General features: G+C 37.0%; 1 protein-coding gene across 1 annotated transcript in view; it reads left to right on the top strand.

The window, feature by feature from the left end:
* Positions 1-17,258, top strand: part of UBE2U (ubiquitin conjugating enzyme E2 U) — a 70,688-nt gene that overhangs the window by 29,731 nt on the left and 23,699 nt on the right. The window contains exons 7-8 of the mRNA XM_022580902.2: positions 4,104-4,192; positions 11,751-11,832. Of these exons, the coding sequence (XP_022436610.2) occupies positions 4,104-4,192; positions 11,751-11,832 (171 nt within the window). The remainder of the gene's footprint in view (positions 1-4,103; positions 4,193-11,750; positions 11,833-17,258) is intronic.

Here is a 17,258-nt window from a genome sequence, read left to right as displayed (position 1 = left end):
AAATCAACTATATTTTTATATACTAGCAATCAACACATAGAAAATGAAATTTTAAAAATACCATTACAGCAGCATCAAAATGTAACAAAAGATGAATAAGGTATCCATACTGAAAAATCACAAAATATATCTGAGAGAAATTTTAAAAGACATAAAGAAAGAGAGATATACAAAATTTGTGTCTTGGGAAAGACTCAATATTCTTACAGTGTCAACTCTTCCCAAATTATAGATTCAATTCAGTCTCAGTCAAAATCTCAGCAGCCTTATTTTTTTCTGAAAACTGACAAGGTGGTCTAAAATGTATCTAGAAATGCAAAGGTTTAGAATAACAAGGCAATCTTGAAGAAGAACAAAGAGCATCAACACTCTCAGAGATCAAGATGTATTAGAAAGCTAGAATAAGTTTCACTCTGATTGAAGCTATTTAGGTCAGATTCCTGTCCCTAAACTAGTTATCACTCAACTGACTTAGAGCCAGGGGTGGGGTCAGTCCCATCAGACCACAGGGCATGTACAGAATGGGAGAAGAATGGAACAGCTATCGGGGAGGCAACCACAATATCCACTGTGACAACCTTCATGTCTGTATTATTTTTATTGTACCTGAACTTTAATAAGTAAGACTTTGACAGGCACAGAGGGCAAAAGACTCTCTAATAGAACTGCTTGCACAGACATGGAAATGTAATATTTTGGTACACTCAGGATCACCAGGAAGTTCCATGTGATGGAGCCTCTGGATGTGTAGATGAATGATGGAAGAAAAGGTTGGAAATGGCCAGATGATGAAGAACCTCAAATTCTATTTAAAAGTTGTTTATATGTCATCCTACAGAAGTATTTACCAACTGTGGCTTTCAAGCAGAGGCATGATAACCTGGAATAGGGAGAGACTGAGGTAGATGAACAATTAGGAAGCTGTTTAGAGTTTACAGGAGAAGAATGATGAGGTACTTACCCAAGGCAGTTGAGGAGACCAGCTGACACTGAGTGCTGAGGGATGCTAAACCCTTCCTTGGCTGTTTTTATGCATGTTCACAACCACTACTGGAGAAAGTTCTATCTCTGGAAACGTGGAGAGGTTAGGCTACGTGCCCGGAGTTACACAGCTAATAAGAAATGGTGCCAGAGTGTTTTAACCCAGGCCAACTGATTCCAGAGCCTGTGCTCTTAGTCATGATACTGTTGAATACGTGACTAAATATCCAGAGATATTTAAGAATTTAGTCATTAGGCTTTGGCGATGGTTGGGATATTGCTTCCATGAAATAGCGCTGCCATGATTCTCTTCTTCCCTTAATGATCCTTTTGGTTTCTTTCACAGGCCCCCCTTAACTGTGAATTGGTTTCTGCTCACTCTTTTCTAAACACTTACTTACTCTTTTGGAGTTTGTTTTCCCTAATGGCATCATCTATCAACCTTTGTGTTGATTTGACCTACATTTCTTATTTCCAGTCCCAATTTCTCATTCACACTCCTAAAGGTCATCACCTACAACCCATGTTTAAAATTAAATTCATATTTTACTTCGGCTTCTCTAGACGCTTTCTATTAATAGCAAAGCTAAGTGGTCTTCTGGGTTTTAGGAGAATATTTGACCCTCAAATTCCTTCACTTTTCACACCCTATCAGGCAACTGGTTCAGTCAATTCTTTAGCATTCTCGTAGATTCATCTCCTCCCCTTCCTGATCTTTGCTCCCACCCGAGTTTTAGCTCTCAGAATCTCTTGCCTGCGTTACTGAATTTATTTCCTAACTGGTCCCCCTACATTTAATCTCTCACATAATCCTCTCTGCATGCTAATGCCAGAGAAAACTCTTACTCAATCACTGATTTCATAGTTTACTTGCCTTATTTGAGAACTTCTGATTACTGTTTATCACCTAATAAATCAAGGTTACTGAATCGAGTCTAATCCATTCTCTGCCTAAATTTGAAGACCCAGCATTGCCTAGTTTCACCTATTTTTTATCAAATTCCAATTCCTCTGAAATTGGAACTCTCTACTCTAGTCAATTATCTTGTTACTCTCACCTCTTCCCCCAACATCCTCTGTATGTAGGCATGCACACACCATGCTCCTTGCCATCTAAGCTATTGCTAATACTGATTCCCTGGCCTAAAATGCCTCCTTCCTTTGTCCCCGGTCCATATCCAGGTGACACTTTCCCTAATGGCTCCAAAACAAAGTTACAGCTCCCTCCTCCAATTTTTTTTTGCTTATTGCCACTGCCAAAGAAGTATCTGTCATTGTAGTCTCCAAATGTCTATGTTAAATGATGTAACAGTTTATTATGTTAATATATAAAGCTATTCTATTTAATAGTTCAGATATATATCTTATTTTCCCAACAGAATAATAATAAGCTGTGAGGTTCAGTTTAAAATTATGTCTTCTACTTTTTCATATTCATAATGCCAACAATAATACTCAATAAATTCCTGTTATTGGTTGAAACTATAAAGACATGTATTTTTTTATGCTGTATACATCCCTTCATAGTTTATCTGAATAATAGTAAATAGTTACTGTTCTCTTATTTTAAGAGGCTATTTCCTTTATAGAATTGAAAGTGCAGATATTCCCAAATGTTTGAGGCATTCTGTTTTGTATATTCAAACTATACTAAAGTTATACCTTTTAGGGTAATATTTTTAATTATTCTAGGGGAATAAAAGAAAGCCCCTGAAGGCTAACAGCTTGAAATTGAACAGGACACCATTGGGAAGGGAGAGGGTCATGGGTCGTCCTCAAACAGTCAAAAAACAATGGAGACGATTGTGCCTGAAGATGGTGTATTTTTTTTTCACGAGACAGTATGTTGACAGTTTCCTTCCTCTTGGGTCATTGTTGTCTGCTAAGTGATCTGTGACAGCAAATTGATCACAAGCTTTTTCATGCAGGAGATATAATGCAACCTTTCATTTTGTTACCTCCGTTGCCAAATGCTGAAACATTTCATTGGCAAATTAATGTTAGTTTAGTATATCATTTAGTAGTATAAAGCACGCATGTAGCTCTGGAAGCAATAATAGTAGTGATTAATTTATCTTTACCAAGTTTCAGATTTCTACTTAAGTGTGATTACAAAAGCAATAACACACTTGAAAAATGTTAGTCTTAAAATTAGGTGTCTGTAATTATCATTTAAATAAATGAATGCATTAACAAATTTAGATATTGCCCCCATTAATTTCAAAATTGAGTCAGATATTAAGGTACCTATGATTTACCTATAAAAATTAATGCTAATAACCTATTACAACTGAAAATTTGCTTCTTCCTCCAAAGAGCTAGGAATTTAAAATTAAAACAGACATAAAGTCTTTTATATTTGATGTTTAAGCATCTGTTTAAGTCAGTTAATAGATGATTTCACATGTCTGAAAAATATCTGAAAGTAATGTTTTGTTTGTGGAGTGTTGAGAATCTCTGCATTCAAGAAGACTGTAAGAAAAAAATTGGAAATGCAGTTATTTAAGAGTAAGAGACTGTTTCATAGGTCCCGTTTAATACTTTGTAACAGTCTTTGCTCTCCCATTAGGATTTGGTAATATTAGCACAGGGAAGGAAATGTGCTGGCAGTAATATTAGAAAAGAGTTGTTTATTTTCCCTCATTGAAAGTGGCCAGATTCTGTGTAAAGATTAAACTAATCTCAATTCTGGTGTTTCATTTCTCCTCATAATAAAAAGAAAATAAAGGTGATTTTACTAAAATTTGGCATAGAAATTTAAGAAAGTTGTTTATCGTAGAAAGAGAAAATGTACAGCTATGATGTTTTATTTAAAGTTCTTTTCAATGTTAGTCACGAAAGGCACAGTTATCTTAAACCTATATTTTTCTTTTTATAGTATACACATGGATGCACATTTACACTTATTATAGAAAACTGGTTTGGTTGGACCTTTTTTTGTGATTTGCATGTACTCGTGGAAAATTATGTTAGATTCATTTGTTAGAAATAACTATGTGAGAATTTGCAGATCAGCTTGATGTCTTGTGACAAGGTATCTGAAAGAGTCCACTCTGATAAAAATAATTTTAAAAAGCAAACTTTCATGCTACTCACTGTCTGATCTTATTTTGTATTTTCAGATCAATTAAATCAGTCTCATTTTATGATTACTACAAGACATGGTCTGGAATAGCCACATCAAAAGCCACAGAATATTACAGAACTCCATGTAAGGTGATCTAACCTTGTCGTATTTTTGAGGGGAGGGGGGTTGGTATATTAATCTCAACATTCTCAGCTTGTCTTGCTTTCGAAGACTAATTGACACATATTTGGAATCTGAGGGTGATAAACTTCTTTGTTGGCTCTATATACTAATCATTCAACAACTGTTCATTTAGTCCCTCTTTTGTAAAGAGTCCTGGACTGAAGTCTGATTAAAAGCCCAAAGGAAAGATAGGCAATTGGACGAATAAAAGACAAAGTTCTCAGTCTTTTGAGCTTTACTTTACGCCCTTTACCCCAGAAGGAAACCTTCATAGCAGGAGGAAACTTTTTGGTGCTAAACACAATTATCCCCAAAGCCAGAGATATTATTAAGTAGAAAGACAGCAAGAAAACCTGGGGATGCTCAATTACATCAGTCGAAGGAAAAATCATCTGTTACCATCATACATTAAGAACTAGAAAGATGGAATAGGAGAGCTGGACAACTTTTTGGTCCCATTTAATCTAATCTTTAGAGTACTGTTTCATTATTTGTATCAAAGTAGGTTAGCCAGTCGGCACACATTTACTGAAATACGACTTTGCTTCAGCTATCCTGCAAAATGGTACAGTCTGAAGTTATCAGTGACTTCCGAATTCCCAGATTCAGTGATTACATTTTTTTAGTCTTTATCTTACTTGAAATCCTATTGACTATGCTCTCCTTGAGTTAGAAGACACCATGTATACATGGTTTTCCTCTTACCTTCCTAAGCGCTCCTCTGCCTCTTTCCTTAGCAATAACTTCTTCATTCAGTATTCTCTGCCCAGCTCTCTTTGAGAGACCTCATCCATCACTATGATTTTCATTAGCCCACACGCCAGTAATTCCTAAAGCCTCATCTCTAGCCAGGCTCTCTTCTGAATTCTGAATGCATATTTACAACTGTGTAATAAGGCACCTCATACCCAAGATGTCCCAAAGTGAATTCATTATGTTGCTCCAAAACCTATTCTCCCTCCTTCATTACCTCTCTTGGTTAGTGGTAGATCACCGTTCTTGCATTTACTTGCCAAGCCAGAATCATAGACATTCCCTAGTCCTCTTTATCTCCCTTATTAAGCCTTACTGATTTTATCTCCTGCAACATTACAAATGTTTCCCCTCTACCCCACCTCCATGACCACTGCCTTAATTTGTGGTCTCATCGTGTTTCATCTCATCATTGTGATAGTCTACTAATTGGTTTTAAGAGAACAAAATATCACCCAGGAAAAAAAAATCATATCTAGTTTTAAGACACAAATTAGAGCAAAAAGGAGTACTAAGCTTAATAAATACGAAAATGTGAGGTCAATAATTTCTAAGAAATTACTTGTTCTTTCAGGATGTTGGTTATTAGTTATTTTGTGATTACACATTATCTTCCTCACTGACTCGTAGATTAGTGATTAAGAAAAATAACTTGTTCAAGGTGCTTTAAGGAGTAGTCTTTAACAACACTATCAGTGTAAAAGAGTTTTATTGATTTTGATACCAGATTACATGAACGTTTACTTCATTTAAAATATTTTGATTGAGTGCTTCTTAGTCAATTCAGCAAACACATCTTGAGTACTTGCTATGTAAGAGGCTCTGAGGAGCTCAGATGGGTTCCAGGAGGTGATAACCCTTAACAGATGTGGTGTCAAGAGGCAGTTGGCATGCTCCAGGGAATGATTCAGCGTCCAACTCCTTCAACCAAAAAACAAACAGATTGTTATAGGATGGTGCTTTATGGAATAACGTGTAAATATATGAAGGCTCTTGGAAACTCCAAACTGCTAGGAAAAAAACAGAAGCACATGCCTAAACAAAGAAATTCCGAAATGATTGTCTTATAATAAAGAATAATTTTAAAATGGAAGTAATAATGAAGTATCACTGGCTACAATTTCTTCTTCAAAAGAGTTTGACACCAAAATATTTAAGTTGGTTCTTGTTTCTACATCTGTCACTAACCTAGTATGTAATTCATTTCTCTTTATGAAGGCAATAGCTGGTAATGGTTACCTCTAGCCCAGAAGAATTTCGGAGACTTTGATTCTAGCCCTTGGTGCAAGATTTCACAATCACTCTGCCTCTCTTTCCTACAGAGATTTGTCATAAGAATGTTTCAAAAGCTTTCCTTCGATAATAACTGGCACTTAATTAAAAAAAATTAAATGTAAACCTTACATGTGCTGCTGGCCAATTTTGTCTTTGGATAGTTCAATTGGATGAGATCCAATACTATCTTTTTTAATGGCTTAATTTCCTGGCAATAAGAAAGATGAAGCTGTTAGATTATAGAATGCTTCTTTAACTACTCAGAAGTAAAGGGGGAACTTCTAATAACTTCCTTTTCTACAGTTATATTTTTATCACTGGAAAGATTATTAAACTCTTGTGCATATTTTTAAAAGCTTTTCATTTTACGAATAGTGATGAGTAAGGTTATATTATGATTTTTTTTTTTTTTTTCGGTACGCGGGCCTTTCACTGTTGTGGCCTCTCCCGTTGCGGGATGCGCAGGCTCAGCGGCCATGGCTTACGGGCCTAGTCACTCCGTGGCATGTGGGATCTTCCCAGACCGGGGCACAAACCCGTGTCCCCTGCATCGGCAGGTGGACTCTCAACCACTGCCCCACCAGGGAAGCCCTATATTATGCTTTTGAGTATTAACTGTATTGCATATCTTTGTGCCACAAATCTATACATAGTCATGTATGCCATAATACTAGTAAGTTTATTCTTGTATAACACAGTTTACAGAGTATACTCCGTATTGTTTTTCTTGTTTATTTTTAATTGAGGTATAGTTGATGTACAATCTTATGTAAGTTTCAGGCATACAACTTAGTGATTCACAATTCTTAAAGGTTACGGTCTGCTTATAGTTATAAAATATTGGCTATATTCCCTGTGTTGTACAATATATTCTTGTAGCTTATTTTATGCATAGTAGTTTGTACCTCTTAATCTGTATTTTTTAATCATCCCAATCTTATTGTCCTTTTATTCACTTATCAACCAATATTTATTGAACACCTAGTATATGTCATGCAGAGTTGTATATCAACCCAATGAGCTCAGCATTATTATTACTCTGTTTTACACATGAGAAAACCAAGACCAAAGGAAGCTAAGTAATTTACCTAAGGTCACACATGGACTATCATATATTGGTAAGAGTGTAAATTCTGGATACATATTGCCAGGGTTTAATCCTGGCTCTGCAATTTACTAGCCGTGTGACCTTGGATAAGTTTCTTAACCTCTCTATGTCCCAGTTCTCTCATCTGTAAAATGAGAATAATCACAGAACGTACATCATAACGTTGAAGCGCTATAATGGTGCCTAGTGCATAGTGAGTGCTCAGTAAGTGTGGCTAATATTTATTAGTACAAGCGGGCTGTGGCCCAAAGACTTGAACCAAGTCCTCTGACTCCATATTTGTTCTTCCCTCTATATTATATTGCCTCCATAATATGATATAAAATTGTAATTTCTGTATAACTTGAGATTTAAATTCAAACTCTGAAGTATGTGCAGTACGTTTTCAGTAATTACAATGATTTGCTCATAATCATAGACAATCATATGGGAAAATGTACTGATGATCCACTATTCTCTGTCCACCACTACAGAATGGCAAATTAAAAGTTTGGCAGAGAACAAACCAATACATCTGGCTGTGGGGCAACAGCAGCTTAATGACAGAATATGATCCCCATAAGGAAATGTTTATGTTATACAAAAAGAATTCCTTCAGACCAGTGTACCCTGTAATAGTGAGCGGAGGCTTCCTGATGTTTCTTTGCTGTCATCAGGACAGACCAAACAGCCTGAAGCATCATGGGAATGCTTGCTTTCACCTTAGGATACTTTCATTCCTTGAGTCTTTGAGCCAGCAGTGAGGGCAAATGTCTCCAGAAATGCATTTAGATGCAAGAAGCAGTATCATCGACTCCTAATGCAGTGGTCTCAGTCTTGACTGCTCCTTAGAACCACCAGAGGAGCTCGTGCACATTCCCCGTGTAAAGGGTGCACCCCCAGACCAATTACAGTAGGATCTTTGGGAGCAGGACCAGGGAGTAGTAGTTTTTACAGCTGCCCAGGTGGTTACAGTGTGCAAGCCAATGGAAAAGCCCTAGTGGGAAGAACCTGATATCAGAAGTTAGAGACTCCTAGCCTTATACTAGTTTTGCAGACACAGTTAAGTGAATTTAGGTTAGTCATTTAACCTAATTTAGGTTAGTCTTTGTACCTCATTTTTCATTTCTATTCATTGACAAAAATATTCAACTCTAAGTTCCTCTATGGTTAGCATAAGATAGTATATGTGAAAATAAAACATGCCAAGGTAAGTTAGTGCTTATATATTTCTTTGGACATGACAGTCCCAGAGTGGAAGAAAAATTTTCAGATCAACCTATACAGATGTTGGACAATAGGTGTGTCATAGAAAAAGCAGAGTAGAAGCAATGTCCAGTAATCCTCAGAAGGAAAGGAAGGAAGAAGTATACTATGGAGGCAATAGAGGATGCTTTTCTACACAGATTACAAAACTGCCACAAGGGCAAGGTATGATAGTGATGGGGGGGGGATTTTAACTTCAAGAAGTTCTGACAAAATTTCACTGGTCCTCATTTCTTCATTATTTCCCTCCCATCAACATCATCCACTGAGCATCTTCTATGTCTATCAATGGGCTTTGCTGAAGACAAGAACATAAGTATTATGATAAGCTTTTTGAGGCATTTACAGTCAGATGGTAGGAGACAGATAAGTGAAAAAATTATGGGGATAAAATAGGAAGTGTTAAAAGTTTGTACAGATACTGTGGCATATCTCATCTCTTGGATAATAGAGAAAGCGTTGGAGAAAATGAGTCAATAATATAAAAGAAATGAGAATACAGTAAGTCCCCTACATACAAACGAGTTCCGTTCCGAGAGCGTGTTCGTAAGTCCAGTTTGTTCATAAGTCCAACAAAGTTAGCCTAGGTACCCAACTAACACAATCAGCTACATACTGCTGCTTTTATGCTTGCCTCCAGATATTCTGGGCTTGAAATAAAGATACTGTATTACTGTACTCTACGCCAAAAGTACACAAAAGCACAACCACTTGTAGAGTATGCACGCATGTGACAGTGTACACCAGACACATGAACTAACTTACATGATTGGACATGCGAATGCATGTTTGCATCTTTGAAAGTTCCCAACTTGAAGGTTCGTATGTCGGGGACTTACTGTATTCAGGAAAGATAATCATGCCATTTGGGGTTTCATAATATAGAAGGAAGAGACTGCCATACATATTCAAATAGAAAATGTAGGAACAGCAGTTCCAAAAACTTAAGGAAAGACATGGATTATCCTTGAGTAGAAACATCGAGTAAATTTCAGGAGTTCCCTAGTGGCCTAGTGGTTAGGATTTGGCTCTTTCACTGCTATGGCCTGGGTTCAATACCTGGTCAGGGAACTTAACATCAAATAAATTTTAAATTTTGTTTAGGTAGTAATGAATAGTACATGTGAGAACACATTACTCAACCTTTCTGTGTCTGTCTGTTCATCTGTGAAGTGGGTATTATAATGGTAAGCACTGCATATCTACTTTACAAGTACCCCCATATATAGTAAGAATTCTATTAATATTAATTATTATAATCATCTAAAGGAAATAATGAATCCTGCTAAGAACTCTGGGGAGTACAGATCTGCTTCCTTAAAGGAAGGAAGGAATATATTCCAAATAATAATAAAGAGTATTAATGAAGTCTATAAGAATATGTATGTATGTGTGTTTGTGTGTGTTTGAAGAAGATAAAGAATAGATTGGAACATTGCTGGTGAATATCATGTAATATTAATAGAAGAAAAGGAGAATTATTCAGTTTAAAAGTTTTCTCTATCAATGACAAATTTCCTCAAGCTGGAAGGGGTTAATTTATCATTGTTAAGAAGTAAGCGCCAGGGCTTCCCTGGTGGCGCAGTGGTTGGGAGTCCGCCTGCCGATGCAGGGGACACGGGTTCGTGTCCCGGTCTGGGAAGATCCCACATGCCACGGAGCGGCTGGGCCCGTGAGCCATGGCCGCTGAGCCTGCGCATCTGGAGCCTGTGGCCCGCGTAACGCAAAAAAAAAAAAAAAAAAAAAAAAAAAAGAAGCTCCAGATAGAGACAGGACTGGTGGGGAGCATCTGGTTGGTTAAATAGATCAGGACTATAAACCCAGGACAATTAGAAGGAGAAGAGAGAGCGAGAAAGAGAGAGAGAAAGCACACAAGCGAACAGGGGAGGGAGCGGGGAGAAAAGGAAGGATATATATGTGCGTGTGTGAATGATCTGGATTAATAGTATTTTGTGTAAAAACTGCCAGTGCTTAAGCATAGTAGGTTTTCCGTAAATTTTATGTGAATTTGATTGAAGGCCTAAGGCTTATAATTAACCACAAACATATGAGCCGGTGGTATAATGTGATTTCCTGAAAATACTAATGCATATCTGAGCTAAATTGAGAGAAGTCCAGCACACAGATGGAGGGAGGTAGCAATCCCACCTGCATCTTGCTATTGATATGAAATCAAGATTCTGAGCCAGTTCGGGATGAAAACTTTAATAGGAATATCAACAAAGTTCACCACCAGGATGAGGATGGTTAGGTCTCTAGAAAATCATGACTTAAGAAAAAGTTGAAGGAACTGAGGCTGCCCTGAGAGCTATCTTCAAATATTAGAGGGATCCTTTCCATAGGGGAGGGATAAATTTACTCAGAATTGCTGAGGAGGTCAGAAGGAGGAGCAGTGGAAACTCAGCCCTCAGATTAAGGAAGGACATTGTGACCTCGGTAACTGTCAATGAAACCGGCAGTCTCCCAATAACAAAGAGACAAGGGGGCTTCCCTGGTGGCGCAGTGGTTGAGAGTCCGCCTGCCGATGCAGGGGACATGGGTTCGTGCCCCGGTCTGGGAAGATCCCACATGCCGCGGAGCGGCTGGGCCCGTGAGCCATGGCCGCTGGGCCTGCGGGTCCGGAGCCTGTGCTCCACAACGGAAGAGGCCACAACAGTGAGAGGCCCGCATACCGCAAAAAAAAAAAAAAAAAAAGAGAGACAAGGGATTCATTTAGAGGCTGGATGATCATCTGTTGCAGATTCTTGCTTTGTAGAAGATCAAGATCTGTAATGTCACTTTCAAACTCCCTGATTTTATTTTTTCCCTTGAAGTGCTGCATTAGAATTTTGTTAACCTATGGTATCAGTTTCTGTATGAGTTATTTTAAAACTATCCTCGTTTCTATAAATGATATATAAACAAATACCATGATAAGTTACAAAGTCACAATCTGTTTCTTTCAAACAATATCCAGTATCACAAAGTTTAAATTAAAAGAAGAAATTTGGAGAGTGTCTGAGGATCGTAATGTGACTTGAACGATAATAGTATGTGTTATTGCCACATACTAACTTAAGGAGAAATAAATTATTGTAAACTTTAAACTATTATTAAAGAATGTATGCATAGCTCTTTTTAAAAATATTCTAATTTCAGTGCTTGAAGATCCAAATTTCATTGGAGAGTATTACAAATGGAAGAAAAATGAGCTAAGACGACCTAAAGAATGGGGTTTAAAGTAAGTAATTTTAACTGTCTAGAATATTATCCTATGAACTTGAAATATCTATTATTCACTTTCTACTAACTGAACTATCAGAGGAAACCCATCGGATTTCTTTTAAACATAAGAACAAAAATAAGAGGTATCATTTTGTCCTTTCACATGAACCCAGGTGGGAAACAGCTTTGCTATCTCGCGGCTGCCAAAGGTGGGGATAGAACATGAGCCACAGTGAAGGAATCCCACAATACCTTTCCTATTAATCTTCTTATTTCCATTCTTAACCTTATCAAAATAGAACTTAGAAACAGGAAGAAAGAAAAACCAGCCTGTTTACATATCACCAGTTAGTATTTCTTTCTTCTCCTGGTTCCAAACACCTTTTCCTCTTTTCACAGATGGATTTCTCACTCAGGAACCAAATATATTAAATCTAGTGAGGAAGTCTGTAATTAAATACAAAGATAAATTATTACAATATCTTTTGGAATGATTGACTCTTGGACCACATTAAGGAAGGGACCTTAATCTCATCTTCAGTCTCTTGACTCCTAAAGGCAGTTTTTCTGCTTCATCATGTTAGAGCACAGATTCCATCTCAGCTCTGTGGTACTGGCTGTGTTGCAGTGGTCATTTATTCTGGAGGGCTTATTGCAAAGCGTTCAGTGAATGTGCTACCACAAAGCTAGGGGAATTAAAGTTCCTATTTTTTGTATTTACATCATTTTTATTAGCTCCTTGTTAGCATTGTGACCTCTTTTCTAGATGAAAATAATAGGATTAATAAAAACAATGTGCTGTATTTTGAATTTGTGTAGAAATCAAGGCTCTTAAAATAGACTTTCCTATCCTTTAATGTCATAGTTCAGATTGGATTTTTTGGTTAGATATTCTTTTTTCAGTTGATTTCTGCAGCAACTTTCCTTCAAGCCAAAGGGGAGGAAAGCTTTTGCATTAGAAACTTTTCTGCTTTCAGAGTAAATTATAAGCAGTAGAAAAGTTTTTATGAAGCAGAAGTTGAAGAAGTGTCAGCATGGTTTTTTTCTTGAAGGCATGTTTCAAGTTTCATTTAAAGAAACCTACTTAGAATATAAGGTTAATTTTGCTGTGACATGACTTCCTTTTTGATTTCCTTTAACAGAACTGCTTTGTTTTATTTGTTTGATTATTGATTCATTATGTAAGGCCAGCATCCCACAGAACCCCAAAATGTAGAAAAAGTAGGGCCATGTCATTTTCAACTTATCCACCCACTTCTCCATATGGCTGAAATAATTGTGAACTGTTTGAATGCTAGAACATTTTCCTAAATACATTATTTGAAGTTATAGGTCTATCATGTGCGTGGTGACCCTGTCAGAATAAAACTCTCACACCTTATGCCATCTGGTGGTTGAAGAGAATATATTTAGATCAGATGATAACAAAACATTAATTTAAACATTATTTAAATAAAGTGTCTAAAAGATATTACATTTATCTACATAATTTTATTACAGCATAAATATTTGAGCATGCAAAAATATAAAGTATGGTGGAATCAACTTCTTTTTAAATAATTATTAAAAGTCTCATGTTCATCAAATACATGAGGTATAGCAAAGTGGTCAATTCAGAGTTTCAAGTAGGAAATGTTTGGGAATCTATGCAAGTGAGTAATTGGTCTATGTGTACATGCAATATAATACCTTTTGCATCTCTCTGTTTTTAATATTTGAAAACAGAGAAAACTTTCCTCGCGCTGAAATGTCCCCTTTAAAAAAACCCAGAAAATGCAAATTGAGAGCCTTTCATCTGCAGAGCCTTCAGGAAAAAGAGAGACATATCTCTCCTGCCTCACACCCCTCCTCCTACTGTCCTCCCATCCCCTCATCAATCAAGACCCGATTCTTAAGCTACCCTAAATTCTTTTTTCTTTCCCCCCCACTATTTTTTGGGAACATAAAATCTTCTCACCACGTTGTGCTTTCTGTCTGGGATATCTTTCCCAGCAGAGTCTCAAGTTAGGATTCAGTCTGAGTTAAAAGGTGGAACATGGGGCGCTTAAATGCAGGGACACAGGAGCAAGACTCTTTGCATCTGAATCCTGGCTCTGCCAATTACCAACTCTGTGACCTCGGGCATGTTATCTGACTGCTTTGTCCCTCAGTTTCCTTATCTGTTAAATGGCAGTAATAACTCTACCCACCTCCCAAGGAGATTGTGACAATTAAATACACTATTTTACACATAAATACACTACACTACACATAAATTGCTTCAAACAGTATCTGGTACATAGGAAGTACTCAAGGTTCGCTATTATTCATGCTTTTCCTACTGTGGCCCTAGTTCAGTTCTCACATGGAAAATCTTTCTTTGGAGGCAGCATGGGAAAGGGCATGGGCTGCAGTGTCAGATAGATCTTGGAGAAATTCTTACCCTCTCTGAGCTTGTCTCCTTATCTGTTCAAAGGAGATATTACCTACCTTGCAAACTTGTTTTGCATTGGTTCTCTTGAATGAGATCATATGTATATATATAAACCACGTAGTGTTGACGCATGGACATTCAATAAATATTAGTTCCCAAGGAGAGGGGGTGACAAAAGCCCATGTCCCCCAACGTTTTCAGAGAATAAAAATAGAAGTGTAAAAAGTTGTGAAATTTTCTCAGTCTAGAAAACAGCACCTATCATAACCACATTTATTTTAGCCCCATTATGCCCTTGGTTCTTTTCCCTTCTCCGTCCTGTCATCTTTTCAGCCTGGCAAAGTGCTCCACAAGGATGGCATGAAGATCCAGCTCCACTGTGTCTTGTGGAATGGTCCATGATTCAGGCTCCCATGTCCCCCCATCCTCTCCTTCTGTAGTAGTCTGTTCCTGTCTCTTTCAGCGCCTGTGGTGGGGAGATTCATCTGTTCGTGCAGAGTGACCAGGGCAGGACTGTTCTTGTAGCTTTGTATCCTCTGCACTTAGCCTGGTACCTGGCACTCACTTAGTGTTTCTTGAATGATGCATACTTACCCTGTTTCCCCACTTAACAGGAGGATTAAATGTGAAGGCAGTTACTTTTAGGAAAAGTAAAATGAAGGTGCCCATTCTAATGTAGAGATTATGGTTATACTTTGGGTATTCTAAGGGTATAGTCATAGAACGAACAGTGATTGAAAACTGGAAATATAAATGACTGTCATGAATATTTTATGCAAATTCTTAAGTTTTACACATGTTTTTAGTTAGTATTAATAGGAACTCATTGGCATTATAGGCAACTCATAAATATTCATGAACTGATCATTTGGTTTGGCGTTCGTTTCTAAGGCCTTTTTTTTCTTTCCTATTGCCTTGCCGGTCTTCTGGCTATTCCTGCAAATACTTTATTTCTACCAAGACATGGGAAAGAATATGAATCTAGAATCTAATCAGTAGTTCATATTTATTTTCTCAGGAGAAAGTGAAAGATACAAAGTCAGAAAGCAGTGGAGGCTATTCTTTTGACTATCCTTACTTAAGCACATATAACACTACCTTTACATCATACTCTATACCCAGTGATTGCTAATATGGTCATGGAAAGAACTATGCCAGTTGTCTAAGCTTTGTCAGGCAGCAAGTTATCTAAATAAAAGTTATCAATTCTGGAGAAGTTTTACATTCTATGTAGCTTCAGGAAAGAATATTGCCCTTGTCCCTACTTTGAAGTATCTATACAAAGGAAACCAGAACTAATATGGCGAAGCACCTACTGTGTGCCAGGCATTCTCCCTTCATTTCCTAACATAATACTGGCCACACTGTGGAGTGGACAGTTATACTTCTAAGTGTAAGCACACGCCTCTAAATGTAACCCACGAGACTATCTATCAGCCTCCTTCAAAGACACAACAAATCAACCTACACTCAAAGTCAGACCACTTCCCTTATTATACAGACATAGCTTCAAGAGAAGGTTCCTGGCCTCCCTTTTCAACTGGATTGTCACCCCTAGGTTTCTGTACAGAAATTGTGGAAAACTAGAGGTAGCTCTATCTGTAGTTTACTAATGAGAGAAACATGAGGCACAAAGAGATTAACCAACTTGCCCAGTTATTGATAAACACATATTGTTTTTGAAAACTAAAACTTTATTTCCTATCTGCCATTAATATGTGCTGATTAAAAGCTTAAGTTTTTCAGGTAAATGTAAAAATATTGCCCACCCAGTTGCTAGCACAAAGTCTGCTTTTGCGGAAACGTTTTGCAGTTTTTCAGTCAATCTTAAATTCTATTATTAAGCAATGTTATTTCCTTTTTCCTTCTATATAAAGCAATTAGCATGTGTTATATCAAATACCAACATAAAATATTCTTATATTTATAAAATAAACTCTTAGTTGTACTGTGTTTCAAATTCAGGAGTTAATATATATTATTTCTAAGTTCCTGTAGTGTCTGATTTTTTTTTTTTTTTTAGTGTCTGATTTTTGAGTGTGTGTTTTAACTCACAAAAATATGTGATCTTCCTCTAGCATAGCTACGTTTGATTCCAGTTTCTCCAATTATATAGAAAATATTTATGATGAGCACATTAACTTAATGTATATTTATGCTATCCTTTCAGGGCTATTGAAGTTAAACATTGTTTTTGTAGGTTTACATAATTATATATTTAATGCATTTTTAAGGAGAAATGCTAGTTTTTTTATTCCCCAAAGATTAAACCTTGAATGCCATCTAGTGGTTAAAGAGAGAATTGGCATTAGAATGAGCATGGGAAATGTCCCTTTTAAAATAAAGACATGCATACAGAGTGAAGTCAGAAAGAGAAAAACAAATACCGTATGCTAACACATATATATGGAATCTAAGAAAAAAAAAATGGTTCTGAAGAACCTAGGGGCAGGTCAGGAATAAAGACGCAGACGTAGAGAATGGAATTGAGGACACGGGGAGGGGGAAGGGTAAGCTGGGATGAAGTGAGAGTGGCATGGACGTATATACACTACCAAATGTAAAATAGAAAGCTAGTGGGAAGCAGCCGCAGAGCACAGGGAGATCAGCTTGGTGCTTTGTGACTACCTGAGGGGGGGCGGGATAGGGAGGGTGGGAGGGAGACGCAAAAGGAAGGGGATATGAGGATATATGTATATGTATAGCTGATTCACTTTGTAATAAAGCAGAAACTAACACACCATTGTAAAGCAATTATACTCAAAGATGTTAAAAAAATAAAAATAAATAAATAAAAAATAAAATAAAGACATGGAACAAATTAGACAAAGAGGAAAATTCCTTTTAAAAAATAATTTTGCTTAATCTCTGCTTAGATGTTTTTAGAGACAGGAAGCTCAGTACTTCAGGAACATTCAAATAGCTCTAATCTTCCTTATTTCTAGCTTAAATCCAGCACCTTGTGATATTCAACCATTCCACATTTCTTTCATTCATTTAACAGACTTTCTTGAACACCTACCATGTGC

The sequence above is a fragment of the Delphinapterus leucas genome, chromosome 1, assembly GCF_059928025.1.
Source record: "Delphinapterus leucas isolate spDelLeu-1000000601 "Yukka" chromosome 1, BTC_Dleu_Yukka2, whole genome shotgun sequence".
Taxonomy (NCBI): Eukaryota; Metazoa; Chordata; class Mammalia; order Artiodactyla; family Monodontidae; genus Delphinapterus; species Delphinapterus leucas.
The sequence above is the reverse complement of the archived record's forward strand: the minus strand, read 5'-3'. Positions and strand labels throughout refer to the sequence as shown.